The sequence below is a fragment of the Hyla sarda genome, chromosome 5 (genome assembly GCF_029499605.1).
Source record: "Hyla sarda isolate aHylSar1 chromosome 5, aHylSar1.hap1, whole genome shotgun sequence".
In the NCBI taxonomy this organism is placed as follows: Eukaryota; Metazoa; Chordata; class Amphibia; order Anura; family Hylidae; genus Hyla; species Hyla sarda.
The window spans coordinates 335,301,318-335,323,290 of NC_079193.1; the positions used below are offsets into that span (position 1 = coordinate 335,301,318).

Here is a 21,973-nt window from a genome sequence, read left to right on the forward strand (position 1 = left end):
TATACACCCATGAGCACTTCTATCTCTACTGCTAATACATCTCCCTCTACACCCATGAGCACTTCCATCTCTACTGCTAATGCCTCCCTTTATATACCCATGAGCACTTCCATCTCTACTGCTAATACCTTCCTTTATACACCCATGAGCACTTCCATCTCTACTGCTAATACCTCTCCCTTTACATTCATAAGCACTTTCCTTTTTCTACTGCCAATAACTCTCCCTATACACCCATGATCACTTCCCTTGTTCTACTGCTAATATCTATACACCTACGTAATCTGCTAGCCTTTCCTGCTGCTCTATTACATTGTCTTCCTACCTTTAAGTCTTCTGAAATAATGTCCCCTAAATCCCTCTCCTCAGATACTGAGGTCAGGACTGTGTCAAATATTCTATATTCTGCCCGAGGGTTTTTATGCCCCGGGTGCATTATCTTGCATTTATCCACATTATATGTCAGTGTCCAGAGTTCTGACCATTCTTCTAGTTTATTTAAATCCTTTCATTTGGTGGATCCCTCCAGGAACATCAACCCTGTTACATATCTTTGTGTCATCAGCAAAAAGACATATCTTACTATCGAGACCTTTTGCAATATCACTAATGAAGATATTAAACAAAATGGGTCCCAGTACAGATCCCTGAGGTCCCCACTGGTAACAAGACCTTGCTCTTAATATTCTCTATTGACTACAACCCTCTGTTGTCTGTCACTCAGCCAATGCCCAATCGACTCAACAATATGGGAGTCAGTGTCAGAAGCCTTACTAAAATCTAGATAAGTGATGTCTACCGCACCTCCGCCATCTATTATTTTAGTCACCCAATCAAAGTTTTTCATCTTGCAGTCCACAGGATTTTAGGTGTTCAAAATAGTTAAATGAAAAGTTAAATAAAAACAGAGCCAGACCTTGTCTTAATTCTCCTAGTAAGTTTATTGTATGTTCCATATAAAAAACTATAAATTAATAAAGCTTGGGGCTCTACAAAACATGTATACATCTAACTAAACTTGAGTGTCTGACGGATGGTAGAGATCTCTAAGTTTGTCAAACTTTGGACCCCATTCACTGAGGTAACCAAAACTTAAGTCTTCATCGGTGCTAGAAGAATATAGTGAACTCAGGCTTCCAAATACTGAGTTTTTGCCTTCTGAACAATAAATATGGAGAATATCGGGAGGGTGGTATATCTTATTATGATCCGCTGCCCAAGAAATATGAGCTATGCACTCCTGCAAGTTGGAGACACTGCTCTCTGTATTAGTCGTCTCTTCAGAATGGAAGGGTCTTTTGGATTTGTTGGTGTTGAGCTGATGTTGTGGCTTCTGATAAAGCTTTGATGTTCTTGGTTCACTTGAGGTAGAACAGAGCCGATGGGTATTTGCTTGTGTTGGCTTTCTTAGTTTTTGGAGGTCATATCCGTTCTGAAAGGAGAGACCGCTCAGTTAAATCAGGCATACATTCAGTAGTCTTCATATGTCTTCTGAAGGGGATTGTTTTTATACTATTAATCATTTATAAAAATATTCAGCATTTTGTTGGGATATTCGTCTAGACTATATACCACTATTGATCAATAATATTTTGGAGGAACTCTATAACTTAGTTCACCTTTCAGACACAAGTTATATTGAAAACTGGTAAACAGTTCAGATACTGATACATTGCATTACTTGTCCTGTTCCTGAGTTACACACTGTTCTATGTCTAAACCTTGGCAACAAAAGTGAGGACACTCCTAAAGGGAAATGTCCAAATTGGGCCAAAAGTGTCAATATTTTGTGTGACCACCATTATTTTCCAGCACTGCCTTAAGCCTCTTGGGCATGGGGGTCACCAGACAGGTTGTCACTGGCATCCTCTTCCTCTCCTCCATGATGATCTCACAGAGGTGGTGGATGTTAGAGACCTTGTGCTCCCCCACTTTCCATTTGAGGATGCCACACAGATGTTCAGTAGGGTTTAGGTCTGGAGACATGCTTGGCCAGTCAATCACCTTTACCCTCAGCTTCTTTAGAAAACAGTGGTGGTCTTGGAGGTGTGTTTGGGGTCTTTATCATGTTGGACTACTACCCTGTGGCCCACGGAGGGGATCATGCTCTGCTTCAGTATGGCCCAGTACATGTTGGCATTCATGGTTCCCTCAATGATCTGTAGCTCCCCAGTGCCAGCAGCACTTATGCAGCCCCAGACCATGACACTCCCATCACCATGCTTGACTGTAGACAAGATGGACTTTTTGTACTGCTCACCTGTTGCCATCACATATTCCTGACACCATCTAATTAAAAAAAGTTTATCTTGGTCTCGTCGGACCACAGGACCTGGTTCCTGTAATCCCCGTCCATTGTCTGCTTGTCTTCAGCAAACTGTATGGGGCTTTCTTGTGTTTCCTCTTTTTAGAAGAAGCTTCCTTCTGGGACAACAGCCATGCAGACCAATTTGATGCTGTATGGAGTAGGCCAGATCACTGACAGACTCCCCCAACCCCCCCTTTGAACTCTGCAGCAATGACGGCAACACTTATACATCTATTTTCCAACGACAACCTCTGGATATGACACTGAGCGTGTGTACTATTTTTTTTAGATCCTCAGAAAGTTCTTTGCCATGAGGTGCCATAGAGATTGTGGAGGGATAAAACCAAATTTAAGACACCTACTTTACATTCATACCTGAGATTGCGAAGGTTGAAAAGTAAAGATGTGGAATGTTGAACTGTTGTTGCCATAGATTCATATAAGTAGGATGTACATAGTAAAGATTCAATTCTAGTTAAGGTCATTTCACAGTAACATCAAATGATGTCATCACATGACTGACACGCACTTGTCCCATGTGTATCCAGACTTGTTTGTATATGCAAAGCGCTGTTCTCATGAAATACAACAAGTCTGTGCCAGTCTCTGCCAGCAGTTATTTATCATGTCCCCGGAGTTAGCATCACGCACGCTTGCACGCGCTCTTATATCCATAGTTGCTGTGTGCTCACCTGCTCACTCAGATCAGGCGACTCAGGACGGGCTCACTGCTAAGGGATGGGGTCACAGCAAAAGAAAGACAAATGGCTGCCTGCAGAGACCGGCAAGCTTGAGTTTTCTGCAGGTATTTTGGGAAAAGTGCTCCCCTGAAATATAAAATAAAGCTGTTTTGAAGTAGAATCATTGGGATGGTTAATAGAAGAGAAATAAAAGTCTATACTTACAATGACTTTGTTGTTAGCTGTCCCACTTAGTCTGTCCACTTTCTTCCAGCGCTGCAAATAACAGAAGTGATGGGTATTGACATCTTATTTTTTTGCCCCTGTCATGCACACTCACCACTCACTTACTAGTTGTACAGCACCATTTGTTTTATTCCGGCACAGCTGCATTTATGCGTACCATTACTCTTACTTGGTCATGTGATCACCAGTCTGACTTAAAAAGTTACAGTGCTTAATGTGAGTGACAGGATATAAGACATGGGTCAGCTGACTTCCTGTGTACTACAGGATGACATCATCACCTACTAGACCTCTCCCCACCCATATCTGTATACTCCTGCTATCTCATTTGGATCAGGATATAAAGTAGTTATACAACTTGCCTCTAGCTCTATCTGCATACTGTTGCTGCTATCTCTATGGAATAAGGATATATAGTAGTTATACACCTCACCTCTAGCTCTATCTGTATACTGCTGCTGCTATCTCGATTGGATCAAGATATATAGTAGTCATACACCTAACAGACAGAACATGGTGAGCATAAATTGCCTCTTAAAGAGTACCTGTCACCAAATAAAACGGTTAATATAGTGTTTCTTGTGTAATTAGCAGACACTTTCCCATTCACTTGCTTTTAAAATTATCAACATAAATATGTTTAAAATCTAATAAAAATAAACGGCCACTAGATGGCTCTGTTCTGTTCCCTGCCACAATTAATACAGTGAGTTTGGTCTCCTCCTGGCCTGGCAGGAGACCAAACTCAGGAAGTGCTTCTCTGCACTGAGCTTGATTGTCAGCTGCACAGAGCCTCACTGAAAGCTGCAAAGAGCCTCATTGAAGGCTGCCTAGGGCCTCCCTGAAACATGCATAGAGCCTCACTGAAAGCTCATAGAGCCTCACTGCACAGAGCTTGAGGTCTTCTATTCATCACAGCACTGCTATGATGTGAGGGCAGAAGTGGTCCCCCAGCAGGCTTCAGTGATGTCACGCCTGCTGGGAAATACCCACTTTCTCCTGCTGGGAGATTGCACTATGTGAGCAAGAATAAAGGGATGATACACAGCTTTTTAAAGCTCTGATTTTTTTTTTTAAGAGTGGGAGGAGTGTTAGGGGTAGTTAGGGAACATAGGCGGAGTTACGTTTATTTGGTGACAGGTACTTTTTAAAGAGGTATTCCCAACTGAACATTTATGGCATACCTACAGGTTAAGCCATAACTGTCTTATAGATGGGGTCCCACCTCAGTGAAATGCACCAGTCTCTAGGTCCTCCAGCCTCCTCTAGCCTGTTTGCAGCTGAGTTAATGCACAAACACACACAATGCACAAACACACATGTAATACACAAACAGCGCAGCACTGCTAGCTACACAGTTTCCGTAACTCAGGAATTCAATAAACAACGTAGCCTGCAGAGCTTTACTGTCTGCACAACTCCCATTACAATCAGAGTTACAGACACTGTAAAAGCAGCCACTTTAGTTCTTTCTGGCTTGGGGGCCCTTTATTTTGAGATGTAGTTGGTGTGGGTCCCAGAGGTAGGATCCGCACCTATCAGGCATTTATGGAATATTTTGTGTGGTATGCCATAAATGTGTAGATTCCCCCCTACCAACACCCCCCCACCAAAAAAAAAAATACTGTTATATGTTGCTCAGTACCTCATCCTGATCATGTACATCTAACTTTGATGTGCCTATGACCTATATATTTCTCAGAATTACCTTTATTTACTTGGTATCATTGTCCAATGAAGTTTCTGTCCATGAAGAGGCATGGGACATTTCCCTCTCTTCTCCTCACTGTGATGACTCCTCCCCCTCCCTCTGCTCTGACTCACAGAGGGCCAGGAGCAAGCAAAGCAGCCCTGGACCTGCCTGCAGCCCTGTCAATCACTCATGGTAAATTACAGGCCTCTCATCTTTGATACACTTTGATGACGTGTTGATGACCACTGGTCACTGCAGGACTGGTATGTGTCCCAGGAGGCAGGGGACCCCTAGTGGCCCCTTTTTTGACTAGCTTTTTCAGTATAAAATACTGAACATTTTCCGATGAAAGCATTTGCAAAATATATTGTTTTTGCATGCTTTAGAACATATCAAAAGTTATTGTATCTGATAGTGCCCATTTAAGCTCTGATAGAGGGGTCTAAACAATGCAATAATCAGATGCACTGAAAGGTTTTTAGGATAAATGTTTAGCAACCTCCTTTTTAAGTTTAATAGGTATAGATATATGCAATGACTTCCGTTTCATTTTCAGAATTACATATTCTGGACACCCCAAAGCCCCAACTACATAGCATAACCTTGAGCACAGAGGCACCGGCTGTCCCTGCAGCTCCATATGATGGATTGGTAGGCTCTCTGTGTGCCACCAGATGGTGCATCTACTCTATGCAACACCACTAGAATCACTGCCCTGTACATCAGAATCTAATAGATGACATGCAAATACGATAAAAATAATGCCATGTTCCAACAAAACTATATCTATTTTTTCATCTAAATTTAAAATCTATCACTTTGAATGGAAACTTTGCATCTCAGAGACTGCTCAGAGATACTTTTACTTACTTTGCCTTTATGTGTATGTAGAGATGTACAGTGGGGCAAAAAGTATTTAGTCAGCCACCAATTGTGCACATTCTCCCACTTAAAAAGATGAGAGGCCTGTAATTTTCATAATAGGTATATACCTCAACTATAAGAGACATAATGAGAAAAGAAAATCAATAAAATCACATTGTCTGTTTTTTTTAAAGAATTTATTTGCAAATTAGGGTGGAAAATAAGTATTTGGTCACCTACAAACAAGCAAGATTTCTGGCTCTCACAGACCTGTAACTTCTTTAAGAGTCTCCTCTGTCCTCTACTCGTTACCTGTATTAATGGCTCCGGTTTGAACTTGTTATCAGTATAAAAGACACCTGTCCACAACCTCAAACAGTCACACTCCAAACTCCACTATGGCCAAGACCAAAAAGCTGTCGAAGGACACCAGAAACAAAATTGTCGACCTGCACCAGGCTGGGAAAAATGAATCTGCAAAAGGCAAGCAGCTTGGTGTGAAGAAATCAACTGTGGTAGCAATTATTAGAAAATGGAAGACATACAAGACCACTGATAATCTCCCTCGATCTGGGGCTCCACGCAAGATCTCACCCCGTGGTGTCAAAATGATCACAAGAACAGTGATAAAAAATCCCAGAACCACACAGGGGGAGGGGGGGTTGGGGGGGAACCTAGTGAATGACCTACAGAGAGCTGGCACCAAAGTAACAAAGGCTACCATCAACAACACACTACGCCGCCAGGGACTCAAATCATGCAGTGCCACATGTCCCCCTGCTCAAGCCAGTACATGTCCTGTATGAAGTTTGCTAGAGAGCATTTGGATGATCCAGAAAAGTATTGGGAGAAGGTCATATGGTCAGATGAAACCAAAGTAGAACTTTTTGGTAAAAACTCAACTCGTCATGTTTTGAGGAGAAAGAATGCTGAGTTGCATGCAAAGAACACCATACCTAATGTGAAACATGGTGGGGGGGGGGGGGGGGGGGGGGAACATCATGCTTTGGTGCTGTTTTTCTGCTAAGGGACCAGGATGACTGATCCGTGTAAAGGAAGGAATGAATGAATGGGGCCATGTATCATGAGATTTTGAATGAAAACCTCCTTCCATCAGCAAAGGCATTGAAGATGAAACGTGGCTGGGTCTTCTTTCAGAATGACAATGATCCCAAACACACCGCCCGGGCAACGAAGGAATGGCTTCGTAAGAAGCATTTCAAGGTCCTGGAGTGGCCTAGCCAGTCTCCAGATCTCAACACCATAGAAAACCTTTGGGGGGAGTTAAAAATCTGTGTTGCCCAGCGACAGCCCCAAAATATCACTGCTCTAGAGGAGATCTGCATGGAGGAATGGGCCAAAACACCAGAAACGGTGTGTGAAAACCTTATGAAGACTTACAGAAATGTTTGACCTCTGTCATTGCCAACAAAGGGTATATAACAAAGTATTGAGATTAAAGGGGTATTCCAGGCAAAAACTTTTTTTTATATATATATCATCTGGTTCCGGAAAGTTAAATAGATTTGTAAATTACTTCTATTAAAAAATCTTAATCCTTCCAATAGTTATTAGCTTCTGAAGTTTTCTGTCTAACTGCTCAATGATGATGTCACGTCCAGGGAGCTGTGCATGATGGGAAAATATCCCCATAGGAGCTGCACAGCTCCTGGGACGGGAGTCATCAGAAAGCAGTTAGACAGAAAACAGCAACTCAACTTCAGAAGCTTATAACTATTGGAAGGATTAAGATTTTTTAATAGAAGTAATTTACAAATCTGTTTAACTTTCCGGAGCCAGTTGATATATATAAAAAAGTTTTTGCATGGAATACCCCTTTAACTTTTCTTATTGACCAAATACTTATTTTCCACCATCATTTGCAAATAAATTCTTTACAAATCAGACAATGTGATTTTATGGATTTTTTTTCTCACTATGGGGGAGATTTATCAAAACTTGTCCAGAGGAAAAGTTGCCCAGTTGCCCATAGCAACCAATCAGATCGGTTCTTTAATTTTTAACAAGGCCTCTGCAAAATGAAAGAAGCGATCTGATTGGTTGCTATGGGCAACTGGGCAACTTTTCCTTTGCACAGGTTTTGATAAATCTCCCCCTATGTCTCTCATAGTTGAGGTATACCTATGATGAAGATTACAGGCCCCTCTCATCTTTTTAAGTGGGAGAACTTGCACAATTGGTACTTTTTTGCCCCACTGTATATGCTATGTTTATAGGAAATGATTGCCTTTTTTATTATCTTTGATATGAATATAGTATTTTAATAAACTGACATTTGAATTTGAAGCACGGTCTCCTTATATAATTCTTGCCCATTTAGTAAACATTATGCACTAGTTTACTAGTGAAGTCTTTGGGGTTTGGATTTTTTATTTTGCTTTTTAGATTATGTATAAGTGCACCATAGGGTATTGGTGAATATCCAGTGTAACCTTGAAATTTTTAGTTGTGAGCTGCACACACACCCTTTATTCTGTAGTTAGTTTCAGTCTGAGGGTTAAAGGTGTTTTCCAGGCAAAAACTTTTTTTTATATATCAACTGGCTCCGGAAAGTTAAACAGATTTGTAAATTACTTCTATTAAAAAATCTTAATCTTTCCAATAGTTATTAGCTTCTGAAGTTTTCTGTCTAACTGCTCAATGATGATGTCACGTCCCGGGAGCTGTGCATGATGGGAGAATATCCCTTGCATGATGGGAGAATATCCCCATAGGAACTGCACAGCTCCCGGGACGTGAGTCATCAGAAAGCAGTTAGACAGAAAACAGCAACTCAACTTCAGAAGCTAATAACTATTGGAAGGATTAAGATTTTTTAATAGAAGTAATTTACAAATCTGTTTAACTTTCCGGAGCCAGTTGATATATAAAAAAAAGTTTTTGCCTGTAATATCCCTTTAAGGGGAAAATCCCTAGTCCTGGTGAGGCAGTAGATAGCTGTAGCATTACCTTGATGACCTGCAGGCCTGTGGAGTAGCCTGATTAGTTAGGATTTAGTGAGGTCTGGGAGCTGTGGCCTGAGCCTGGTGGATTATGGGAGGGATAGAGAAGTGGGGTCCCTGAGGGTACATTCATAGGTAACGTTTGCACTGCAGATTTGATGCTGCAGATTTCAGCTATTTATTTTTATTGACTAAACCTGCGGCTTCAAATCTGCAGTGTTAAATCAGCAGTGAATGCCGTACGTGTCAATGTACCCTGTGAGTAGGAACAAATCCACCCACTTGGTAGTACAGGGTAACGCCCTTAACAGCAGGGTCTGAGAGTGAGCAACAGTCAGCAAAAAGAGGGCGGAAAATGTGAGCCTAGTGGAGACCTGTGTGAAGTAACACAGGGCAGGAAGAGGCTCCTGTGAAGTGAACAATGAAGGCTTCAAAACACGCTTAGAAAAATTCTTAGTACTAAATAATGTTAATGTGTATGTAGAAGAGTTGAATTCTTGTCTGTACCTAGTCTCACATCCTATTCCCTTCATCTTTATCTATTTTCTTCTCTCCTTGGACATGTGTCTTTTTTCCACTGTACTATTTATATAAGTAAGTAACATAACAATGCTAGTGATCTTATTGCTACTATAATGAGACTGCAGAGCTGCAATGTGGTCTTTACCTGGTCATGTTCTCCACCTTCTTCATTATAATTTAATACAGTTCTTCGGATGTCCTCCCAGCTTTCATGCTCAGCAGGTATATGGTAAACTCCTCCTTTCCGAAACTTAGACCGTCCCCACTGACTCCATACCGTATAGGAGACCAACAAGGCTGCAACGAGAAGATGATTTTTGAGCACATGACATTGTGATTTGTTGGGTGAAACATGAAATCATATTATAGAATTTTTATTCTCTTTTTTAAGAAATAAAGAATGCCACCAGGTTCATAGCCCGTCTAATAGGTCATGACAGATATCTGTTTGGGTTCCTGTACTGTAATCTCAAATGTTCACTAGTTATAACAACTATAAGACTGAACGAGTGGGCACTCACCAATTCTGTGGCAACTCGGTATTCACATTTGGAACCGCAGGGAGGCTGGCAAGGACTTGCAAGGGGCGCTCTGAGCGCCCCTTGCAAGTCCTTGCCAGCCTTCCTGCGATTCTAAATGTGAATACCGAGTTGCCACAGAATTGGTGAGTGCCCACTCGTTCAGTCTTATGAATTGTTATAACTATCATGGTCTCCTTAGTGGAGCGGAGCACCTCTAGTGTGAGCTGCGGTGAAGGTAGCTTCGGCCGCTGTGTTAGCCAGTTATACTGATTTAGAGCCCACAATATTAGTTAACCCAGTGCCCTCAGCTGCTTTCACATATCAAATGTTCACTAGACTAATGGGGCTATAGAGATGCCCAGGATGCCACCCACTTGTCTCCAGTCTTCTTAGGGATGAGGCCACAAAGTTTCCACCTGGACTTTGGTGTGCAGTGTCCAATAGTCTGAATTTACCACAGGTAACGCCATACAAGGAGTAGAAAAATCTCAGAGGTGATCAAGAGAAATTAGGGATCCTAGAGCTTAAAGGGGTACTCCGGTGGGGAATTTTTTTTTTAATCAGCTGGTGCCAAAAAGTTAAACAGATTCGTAAATTACTTCTATTAAAAAATCTTAATCCTTCCAGTAGTTATCAGTTGCTGTATGCTCCACAGGAAGTTATTTATTTTTGGATTTATTTTCTGTCTGACCACAGTGCTCTCTGCTGACACATCTGTCTATGTCAGGAACTGTCCAGAGCAGGAGAAGTTTGCTATGGGGATTTGCTCCTAACTTTCTAATATTTTGTGTTTCAATTATTCTCAAACCAAAGACTCAGGGGGAAATTTATCAAATGATTTAGATGTTTTATTTTGTGGTAAAAAGGTCTGTGCAACTTTCTTTGTTACTTTTTACTGCACCGCCGATTTGTGACAAATCTCCAAATGTGGATGCAGTGGTCAGGAATTTATCATTGTGACTTTCTGTGGATCAGTCCCAAAAAAGTCGCAAACCCCTCCAAAAAGTTGCAAGGGGGGGATGATGATGGGGTGATGATGACAGGGTGATGATGAAGGGGGGGATGATGATGGCGGGGTGATGATGACGGGGGTGATGATGATGAGGGTGATGATGACGGGGGTGTTAATGACGGGGGTCTGGATGATGATGTATTTCCCACCCTAGGCTTATAGTCGAGTCAATAACTTTTCCTGGGTTTTTGGGGTGAAATTAGGGGCCTCGGCTTATATTCGGGTCGGCTTATATTCGGGTCGGCTTAACAGGCTTTATTTAAGCTGGGGAGGGCCCGAGTATATACGGTACTTCGGATTCAGTTGACTAGGCCGATGGACCACTTTTTTTTATATTAATAAAATGGTTAACGAGGGTTTTTTGGAATAAATGTTTTTAAAAAATGTGTTTTGTTTTTTTCTTAAATTTGCTTTACAGCTTAGTAGTGAAAGCTGTCTAAAAAATGGAGTCCATTACTAAGCTGGGGATTAGCGTTAAAGGAATTATCCAGGAAAAGAAAAACACAACTAATTTCTTTCAAAAACAGCTCCACGTCTGTCTCCAGGTTGGGTGCGGTTTTACAACTTGGCTCCATTCACTTCAATAGAACTGAGCTGCAGGACCACACCCAACCTGGAGACAGACAAGGAGTGTTTTTTGAAAGACAGTAGCTTTGGTTTTCTATTCTTGTATAATCCCCTTTAACCCCAAAACCAGCAATTACTAACCCCCAGTTATTACACCGGTACCTACCACCACAGGGGTTCCGGGAAGAGTCATTAATGGCGCTCCTGGGCCTAGGCACTAACAGGCTTTATTTAAGCTGGGGAGGGCCAGTAACAATGGTTCTTGCCCACCCTGGTAACATCAGGCTGTTGCTGTTTGGTTGGTATCTGGCTGAGAATGAAAATAGGGGGAACCACACATGTTTTTTTATTATTATCATTATTATCATTATTTAACTATTTATGCAAAAAATGTGTAGGGTTATCCCTATTTTGCTTCTCAGCCAGATACCAACCAAGCAGCAACAGCCTGATGTTACCAGGGTGGGCAAGGATCATTGTTATTGGCCCTCCCAAGCCTAAGTTACGCCAGCCTGTTACCGCCTAGGCCCAGGAGCGCTATTTTTGATGCTCCGGGCCAGTTGGTACCTGCTCTTCCTGGCGGTGTGGGTATCAGGGTAATAATTAGGGGTTAGCACTTGCTGTTTTTGAGGCTAACATTAAGCCCTAACTAAGTAATGGACTCCGTCTATTAGAAAGCTTCCACTACTAAGCCTGTAAAGTAAATTAAAAAAATAAACACTTTAAAAAACTTTTATTCCAAAAAAACACTCCCTCACAAGCCCTCAATAACCATTTTATTAATATTAAACTAAAAAAACAAAAAACAGTTCATCGAAGTAGTCCACCGAATCCGAAGTAGTCCTTCGCATAGACTGATCTGAAATGAGAAGAAAAAAACTGATAAATAAAAAGGTATAGTACAGTTAGGGGGAAAAAAAAGTTAGGTCGGGAGTTCCCCCACATTAGTAGGCAGCTCCCCCACAATAGTAGGCAGCTCCCCCACATTAATAGGCAGCTCCCCCACAATAGTAGCAGTTCCCCCACAATAGTAGGCAGCTCCCCCACATTAGGTCAGCATTTCCCCCACAATAGTAGGCAGGTTCCCCACAATATTAGGCAGCTCCCCCCAACAATATTAGGCAGCTCCCCCCACATTTGTAGGCAGCTCCCCCCCACATTAGGTCAGCAGTTCCCCCACAATAGTAGGCAGCTTCCCCCCACCCCACAGACATACAGCTCCTCATTCATTTCTATTGGAGTATAGCTCCCTGAAGACCCCGGTGATCATTCACTTATCCCCTATCTTGTGGATAGGGGATAAATTAATCTTGGCTGGAGTTCTCCTGTAGGTTATGGCACAGTTTGTTTTTTTATCCTAAAAAAGGTAAAACTCTTAAAAAATCTGGTGGATTGTATTTTGCTTAGTGCGGAGCCTGAGGGGTGCCCGACACAGTGGTTTCTCTTTTCCTTGGAGACCTTTGAAGAGTGTAGAATGTTTAAATACATTTAATTTAAAATAAATAAACTACATTTAGGCACAGAACGAGAGTCCTATAAAGAAGATAAGTGTCTTGATGTCTCACCTATGAAGATGAGAAGACACATACTGATGGCTAGGATGGATCCTGAGCTCAGACCAATGCCTCTTGCTGTCCTGGTTAAGTTGCTCTCGCAGCTTCGTCCCCTGTAGCCGTCTTTGCACTGACAGACATATTTATGTTGGGATTGCACTACACACGTCCCTCTATTTCGGCAGCTCCATCGGGTGCATGGTGATAGGTGACACTGCTTCTGGCCTGTCACGTTGTTCATCACTTCAACCTTGTCGTCCGGACACCTGAACAACAAAGCTTTAGTTCATCAAATCACATTACAAAAAAACGGCTTTGGGAAATCAAATGTTCATTTAAGCAATCCACATAACATACAAAACCTTTGCGTCCTAGGATATAAAAGTTAGTGTACTGTAACTATGAAGATGGTTATGTCGTACATTGTAAGGCAGCAACAATAAGTTTTCGCCCTTGGATATAAGACAGTAATTGTTTCACTTTAGAAGTGGCAGATTGGCATTGGTCAATGTCTATAAGAACATCTATAGCAATGGTCTCCAAATTGTGGACCTCCAGCTGTTGCAAAACTACAATTCCAGGCACGCTGGGAGTTGTAGTTTTCCAACAGCTGGGGGCCCACAGTTTGAAGATCATTGATCTACAGCCTTTGGCTGTACCAATTACATCAAGGATGGACCAAAAACACAATCATTTGCCTCATGAAGACTATAACCCCTGCCTACTCTATTAAAGGGGTACTCCTGTGAAAAACATTTTTTTTAAATCAACTGGTGCCAGAAAGTTAAACAGATTTGTAAATGACTTCTATTAAAAAATCTTAAGCCTTCCAGTACTTATCAGCTGCTATATGCTCCACAGGAAGTTCTTTTCTTTTTGGATTTCTTTTCTGTCTGACCACAGTGTTCTCTGCTGACACCACTGTCCATTTTAGGAACTGTCCAGAGCAGGAGAAAATCCCCATAGCAAACCTCTCCTGCTCTGGACAGTTCCTGACATGGACAGAGGTGTCAGCAGAGAGCACTGTGGTGAGGCTGGAAAGAGAGCAGAGAGCAGCTGATAAGTACTGGAAGGAATAAGAGTTTTAAATATAAGTCATTTACAAATCTGTTTAACTTTCTGGCACTAATTGATAAAAAAAAATGTATATATATATATATATATATATATATATATATATATATATATATACACACTGTGTGTATATATATATATATATTATTTTTTTTTTTTTCCACTGGAGTACCCCTTTAAGTCATACGAACATTATAGTGGGTGGGGGTGGTCTCCCCCTTGGGACCACCCTCTATGAAAAAGGGAGTAATTCATTTTATGGATAGCCATTGGGCCCTTCTACAGTCTGCAATGGATATTTAGATGGCGTGAAACGGTTTCCCAACGAAAACTTGTGATTTTCTGGGATTAAAGAAGACAGGTCTTTGGCAATCAGATGATCACCGAGCCGGTTTATGTTTACAATGGGGTTACAGTCCTTGTGTGTAGGATACGTATGATTTAGCACAAAATGGACAATATTACATCTATCCACAGTGAATTCATACAGTGTGATATACAGGGGCACTATTAGGTTCTCTTCCGCAGGTCATATTGCGACAATCCCCCCCCCCCCCCCCCCCCAATATGAATCTACACAATTCTATCTAAGGGTAGGGTCACACATGGCATATTTTTCTGCCTATTTGCCTCTGCGTATTTTCCTACCCATTGAAGTCAGTAGGTAGCAAAATCAGCTGCATATTTTGCTAACCATAGACTTCAATGGGTAGGAAAGTACGCAGAGGTAAAAAGGCAGAAAAATACAGCACGTGTGACCCTACCCTAAAACTGCAATCTCCGCAGACCTGGGATGAGAGGATATGCATAACAGTTTATAGAGTATATGGAAGAAATCGGACTGACCACTAGTATACAACTTAACATAACTTAAAGGGGTACTCCGCTGCTCAGCGTTTGGAGCAAACTGTTCCGAACGCTGGAGCCGGCAGCTCGTGACGTCATAGCCCCGCCTCATCATGATGTCACGCCCCGCCCCCTCAATGCAAGTCTATGGGAGGGGGCGTGACGGCAGTCACGCCCCCTCCCATAGACTTGCATTGAGGGGGTGGGGCGTGACATCAAGAGGGGTGGGGCTATGACGTCATGAGCTCCCGGCACCAGTTCCAGCGTCCCGAACAGTTTGTTCCAAACGCTGAGCAGCGCAGTACCCCTTTAATTGTGCTGACACCTAATCCAAAGATCCCTTAGTCATTGTACCTTATAGGCTCCCTGTACTGTACAGTATAGAATTGGGAGGTACCCCCCCCCCCCCCCTTCCCATTGTTATTATACCCAAATACCACATACTTGCATTCATACTTTCTCCATAAGTCTATACAGTTGAGATGAGATTCACAAGGTTGGTTCCTGCAAACCTCCGAGTGACACCCGCTGTTTATCCTCTCCGAACTGACGGCGGTACTGTGCTCAATTTCCTCTCCTCCTATTGGGAGCAAGTACCCATTAATCCTCACGTCACGCAGACATCCTGGGGACAAACATGAGAAGGAAACAGATTCGATCTCTGATGATGAATGGATGGATATTGCTATTATTACTACTGTCTCTCTAGTCTTTGTTCCATAATTGGACATAAGAATCAATGTAGATTTATTTCCAGAAATGTAAAAGAATACTGGGGGAGATGTAATAGCAACCAATCACAGCGCGGCTTTCACTGGTAAGTTTATGTTCACAGGTTGCTGGATACGTTTCAGTTTTGGCGGATTTTGACTTTTCTGTTGAAGTAAATGGGGGAAAAACTGCAACGTATCCGCAACGTATGAACTTACTCTTGCAGTGCTCTTGAAAAATGAAAGCCGCCATGTGTTTAGTTCCTATGGGAGAAAAAAAAAAACTGTTTGACTTTTAGAAAGTTTAAAAAAATGTCTAAATTTAGCTCTTTATTTATTCTCTTTTATACACTGCTCAAAAAAATTAAGTGAACACTTAAACAACACAATGTAACTCCAAGTCAATGACACTTCTGTGAAATCACACTGTCCACTCAGGAAGAACACTGATTGACAATCAATTTCACATACTGTTGTGCAAATGGAACAGACAACAGGTGGAAATTATAGGCAATTAGCAAGACACCCCCCAATAAAGGAGTGGTTCTGCAGGTGGTCACCACAGACCACTTCTCAGTTCCTATGCTTCCTGGCTGAGGTAGTGCAGCTCATCCAGGATGGTACATCAATGCGAGCTGTGGCAAGAAGGTTTGCTGGGTCTGTCAGCGTAGTGTCCAGAGCATGGAGGCGCTACCAGGAGACAGGCCAGTACATCAGGAGATGTGGAGGAGGCCATAGGAGGGCAACAACACAGCAGCAGGACCGCTACCTCCGCCTTTGTACAAGGAGGAGCAGGAGGAGCACTGCCAGAGCCCTGCAAAATGACCTCCAGCAGGCCACAAATGTACATGTGTCCACTCAAATGGTCAAAAAAAGACTCCATGAGGGTTGTATGAGGGCCCGACCTCCACAGGTGGGGGTTCTGCTTACAGCCCAACACCGTACAGGATATTTGGCATTTGCCAGAGAACACCAAGATTGGCTAATTCGCCACTGGTGCCCTGTGCTCTTCACAGATGAAAGCAGGTTCACACTAAGCACATGTGACAGACGTGACAGAGTCTGGAGACGCCATGGAGAACGTTCTGCTGCCTGCAACAGCCTCCAGCATGACCAGTTTGGTGGTGGGTCAGTAATGGTGTGGGGTGGCATTTCTTTGGAGGGCCGCACATCCCTCCATGTGCTTGCCAGAGGTGCCTGACTGCCATTAGGTACCGAGATGAGATCCTCAGACCCCTTGTGAGACCATATGCTGGTGTGGTTGGCCCTGGGTTCCTCCTAATGCAAGACAATGCTAGAGCTCATGTTGCTGGAGTGTGTCAGCAGTTCCTGCAAGAGGAAGGCATTGATGCTGTGGACTGGCCCGCCCGTTCCCCAGACATGTCTCGCTCCATCCACTAATGCCACGTTGCACCACAGACTGTCCGGGAGTTGGCGGATGCTGGGAGGACATCCCTCAGGAGTCTGGGAGGACATCCCTCAGGAGACCATCCCTCAGGAGACCATCCTCCACCTCATCAGGAGCATGCCCAGGCATTGTAGGGAGGTCATACGGGCACGTGGAGGCCACACACACTACTGACTCTCATTTTGACTTGTTTTAACTCCTTAAGGACGTAGGGCGTACCTGTACGCCCTACGCCCGGTCCCGGTGTTTAACACGGGGTAACGCCGTGACCCCGCATCACACCGGGTCGGTCCCGGCTGCTAATCATAGCCGGGATCCTGGGCTAACAGCGCGGCATTGATTGTTGTGCCACGCGCTGTTAAACCTTCAGAAGCGGCTGTCAAAGTTGACCCCCGCGTCTGAAAGCAAAAGTAAACGCTTCCTGGCAGCTCAGTGGGGCTGATCGGGAAATCACAATGTTCCGATCAGCTGGGACGCAGGCGGAGGTCTCCTTACCTGTCTCCGCGGCGTCCGATCGTCGATTGATTGCTCCAAGCCTGAGCTACAGCAATCAAGCCCCTATCTCACTGATCCGTGCAAAGCTATGGCTTTGCAGGGATCAGCTTAGGAGATCAGTGTGTGTAGTGCTATAGGTCCCTATGGGAGCTATAACACTGCAGAAAAAAAGGGGAAAAAAAAAGTTAATAAATGTGACTTAACCCCAGCCCTAATAAAAGTCAGAATCACCCCCCTTTTCCCATAAAAAAAAACACAAAAAAACTGTGTAAATAAAAATAAACATATGTGGTATCGTCCAAAAATAAACATATGTGGTAATGTCCAAACTATAAAAATATGTCATTAATTAAATCTCACAGTCTATGGCGTGCGCGCAAAAAAATTTGAAAATTACAAAATAGTGTATTTTTGGACCCTTTATATCTCATGAAAAAATGAATAAAAAGTGATCAAAAAATCCAATCAATACAAAAATGGTACCGATAAAAACATCAGAACATGGCGCAAAAAATTAGTCCTCATACCGGCCCGTAAGCAGAAAAATAAAAAAGTTATAGGGGTCAGAAGATGAGAATTTTTAACATATAAATTTTCATGCATGTAGTTATGATTTTTTTCCAAAGTACGACAATATCCAACCTATATAAGTAGGGTATCATTTTAACAGTATGGACCTACAGAATAATGATAAGGTGTTATTTTTACCGAAAAATGAACTGCGTAGAAGTTACAAAATGACACTTTTTCTTAAATTTTGTCGCACAATGAATTTTTTTTCCGTTTCGCCGTGGATTTTTGGGTGAAATGACTAATATCACTGCAAAGTAGAATTGGTGACGCAAGAAATAAGCCATCATAAGGAATTTTATGTGCAAAATTGAAAGCGTTATGATTTTTAGAAGGTGATGAGGAAAAAATGAAAATGCAAAAACGGAAAAACCCTGGGTTAAGGACATTACATAAGGTTGGATCAGCCTGTAGTGCGGTTTTCCACTTTGATTTTGAGTGTGACTCCATATCCAGACCTCCAGGGGTGATAAATTTGATTTCCATTGATAATTTTTGTGTGATTTTGTTGTCAACACATTCAATTATGTATAGACGAAAGTATTTCATACAATTAGTTCATTCATTCAGATATAGGATGTGTTATCTTAGTGTTCCCTTTATTTTTTTTGAAGCAGTGTACTTATTTCTTACTAGCAGAGTACCCGGCATTGCCCGGTCATCCTACCTAAACCTTGTGGGAGAGGAAAAGCAGCTATGGCGCTCTCTTCCTCATATGTCAACCTCATATGTCATCCTCATATCCAGACCTAATACCCCGACCTCATATCTCAACCTCATATCCCGTCCTTATATTTTGTCCTCATATCCTGGTTTCATATCTCATCCTCATATCCTGACCTCCTATCCGGTCCTCATGTCCTGGTTTCATACCTCATCCTCATACCCCGTCAGGGTCGGCTCTGCCTATAGGCAAAATAGGCAGCCACCTAGAGCACATTCTTGAGGGTGGTGCCACTCTGCCTTCAGCAATAAAGTTAGCCAGCATCCGAAACACCCACCCATTCAGAAAAACCCTGCCACCCAAGTAGTAAGGTGATTACTAGAGATGAGCGAACTTACAGTAAATTTGATTTGTCACGAACTTCTCGGCTCGGCAGTTGATGACTTATCCTGCATAAATTAGTTCAGCTTTCAGGTGCTCCGGTGGGCTGGAAAAGGTGGATACAGTCCTAGGAGACTCTTTCCTAGGATAAGTAATCAACTGCCGAGCCGAGAAGTTCGTGACGAATCGAATTTACTGTATGTTCGCTCATCTCTAGTGATTACATGGAGGAGGTTTGTTACAGTGTGTCACCCCAGTAGTAAGAAGATTACATGAGTAAGGGGTTTGTTACAGTGTGTCACCCCAGTAGTAAGGTAATTACATGAGGAGGAGGTTTCTTATAGTGTGTTGTCCCAGTAGTAAGGTGGGGCATGTCAAATAGCGGATCCAATGGGCGGGGTCAAGGAGCGGTAAAATTAGCTTAGGGTGGCAAAAATACCTGCACAAGGCCTGTAGCCCGTCCTCATATCCTGATCTCCTATCCCGTCCTCACATCCATTCCCCCAAACTAACTATTCTCTGCACCTGTTTGCCAGCAGTATACACACAGGGCTTTCTTTTCCTTACTTCTCTGGCCAATCACAGGACAGTACATACTCCTCTCTGCTATGCCCTCACTTAGTACTGGTGAAAGTGCACTGGACTTAATAGGCTGGCACTGTCCTGGGCTGATGTATTACAGTACACTACTATAGATGGCATGTGGGAGGAGAACAGAGACTACAAATGTACTGGCTTTGCAAGGTACTATGTGAGTTAAAAAACAAACAAAAAAAAACATAAACAGCAGTAGCACAGCAATGTCACTAAAACTCACTCAAGTCAATGGAATTGCTACCTAAGACATCTATGATGGGATCAGCAGGTCTAAGGTTTCTGAAATTCAGAAACCATACAGTAGAGTTTCCATGAGTGCTAAAAAGTTGCAGATCCATTATACTAAGTATATAGAACTTTTATGATATCTCCACCCATTCTCCACGCTGACACTCACCTTGGAAATCATTCTCTGCTTGCTGTGGTAAGCTGTTTCCTAGCAAAACATTTGATGGGTCAACATCAAACAGCTTGTTCTTCCCGATAGTTGATGTAATTTCTCGCACACCACCACCTCTTTCAATGCGTAAGGTGAACATGTTGTCATAGCGCTCAAGACTCACAAGTGTCCATTGCCCGTGATCTATCCGGATATCAGGCAACCTGATCACATGGTTTCGTTCTCCAAAGTTAAAGCGAACAGAAAAATGTCCCTCAACAACCTGCAGGTTATAGAAAACAGTTTTTTTAAGCATTAATCTTAGGTCAAGGATCAGCAATCTGGTTACATAGACCAGTGTTTCCCAGCAAGGATGCCTCCATGCGGCTGTTTCCCAACCAGGAGGCACCCTGGTTGGGAAATATTGACATATATATATATATATATATATATATATATATATATATATATGGTGACCCAGTACAGAATCACGTGTTCTTCTGTACTCCTGCCCATCCTGTGTGGCAGATGTTGCTCAATGTCCATCATGGGTCCCCTCTCCTCAGAACTCTCTATATTTCATAGTCTAATGTACTGTTACATAAGGGTTAATGTATTTTTATTATCTATGTACTTGTTGCCTTAAATCTCTTGTTGCTATGGACCTTTTTGTTAAGGGGAGTATGCAGTGGTGAACATGTGACTTATCCGGCCAATGGGATCTCTCTTAATTCCCCCCATATATAGTGAGGTCAGGGTTCAGCTCACTCTCTGGAGTCTTTGCTGAGATACAGTTTGGTGAGGAGTGAAGTCTGTCTGTGAGGTGGATCTGAAAGGAGTCCGGAGGCCCAGTCCAGCAGCCACACATCTACTACAAGTCAGCCCCACTACTGAGGTGAAAGTCAAAGCCTTTGCGGTAAGCCTACAGTCTTGGGGATATTATCCAGCAAGGTAGTCAAGTCCAAGTCTCTAAAGTATAGCGTGGGTGTTACGCCGAGCGCTCCGGGTCCCCGCTCCTCCCCAGAGCGCTCGCTTCACTCCCTCCGCTGCAGCGCTCCGGTCACGTCCTCTGACCCGGGGCGCTGCGATCCCGCTGCCAGCCGGGATGCGATTCGCGATGCGGGTAGCGCCCGCTCGCGATGCGCACCCCGGCTCCCCTACCTGACTCGCTCCCCGTCTGTTCTGTCCCGGCGCGCGCGGCCCCGCTCCCTAGGGCGCGCGCGCGCCGGGTCTCTGCGATTTAAAGGGCCACTGCGCCGCTGATTGGCGCAGTGGTTCCAATTAGGGTTTTCACCTGTGCACTTCCCTATGTTACCTCACTTCCCTTGCACTCCCTTGCCGGATCTTGTTGCCTTAGTGCCAGTGAAAGCGTTCCTTGTGTGTTCCTTGCCTGTGTTTCCAGACCTTCTGCCGTTGCCCCTGACTACGATCCTTGCTGCCTGCCCCGACCTTCTGCTACGTCCGACCTTGCTTCTGCCTACTCCCTTGTACCGCGCCTATCTTCAGCAGCCAGAGAGGTGAGCCGTTGCTAGTGGATACGACCTGGTCACTACCGCCGCAGCAAGACCATCCCGCTTTGCGGCGGGCTCTGGTGAAAACCAGTAGTGGCTTAGAACCGGTCCACTAGCACGGTCCACGCCAATCCCTCTCTGGCACAGAGGGTCCACTATCTGCCAGCCGGCATCGTGACAGTAGATCCGGCCATGGATCCCGCTGAAGTTCCTCTGCCAGTTGTCGCTGACCTCACCACGGTGGTCGCCCAGCAGTCACAACAGATAGCGCAACAAGGCCAACAGCTGTCTCAACTGACCGTTATGCTACAACAGTTGCTACCACAGCTTCAGCAGTCATCTCCTCCGCCAGCTCCTGCACCTCCTCCGCAGCGAGTGGCCGCTCCTGGGATACGCTTATCCTTGCCGG

At 43.5% G+C, this 21,973-nt stretch overlaps 1 protein-coding gene across 1 annotated transcript in view; it reads right to left on the reverse strand.

Annotated features, from left to right (window-relative positions):
- Nucleotides 1-934: 934 nt before the first annotated feature.
- Nucleotides 935-21,973, reverse strand: part of LOC130274587 (neural-cadherin-like) — a 101,004-nt gene continuing 79,965 nt past the window's right edge. Inside the window, exons 29-34 of the mRNA XM_056523020.1 lie at nt 20,072-20,336; nt 15,294-15,474; nt 12,942-13,195; nt 9,422-9,573; nt 3,214-3,264; nt 935-1,432 (exon numbers count right to left, since the gene is read on the reverse strand). Of these exons, the coding sequence (XP_056378995.1) occupies nt 1,013-1,432; nt 3,214-3,264; nt 9,422-9,573; nt 12,942-13,195; nt 15,294-15,474; nt 20,072-20,336 (1,323 nt within the window). The 3' untranslated portion in view covers nt 935-1,012. The remainder of the gene's footprint in view (nt 1,433-3,213; nt 3,265-9,421; nt 9,574-12,941; nt 13,196-15,293; nt 15,475-20,071; nt 20,337-21,973) is intronic.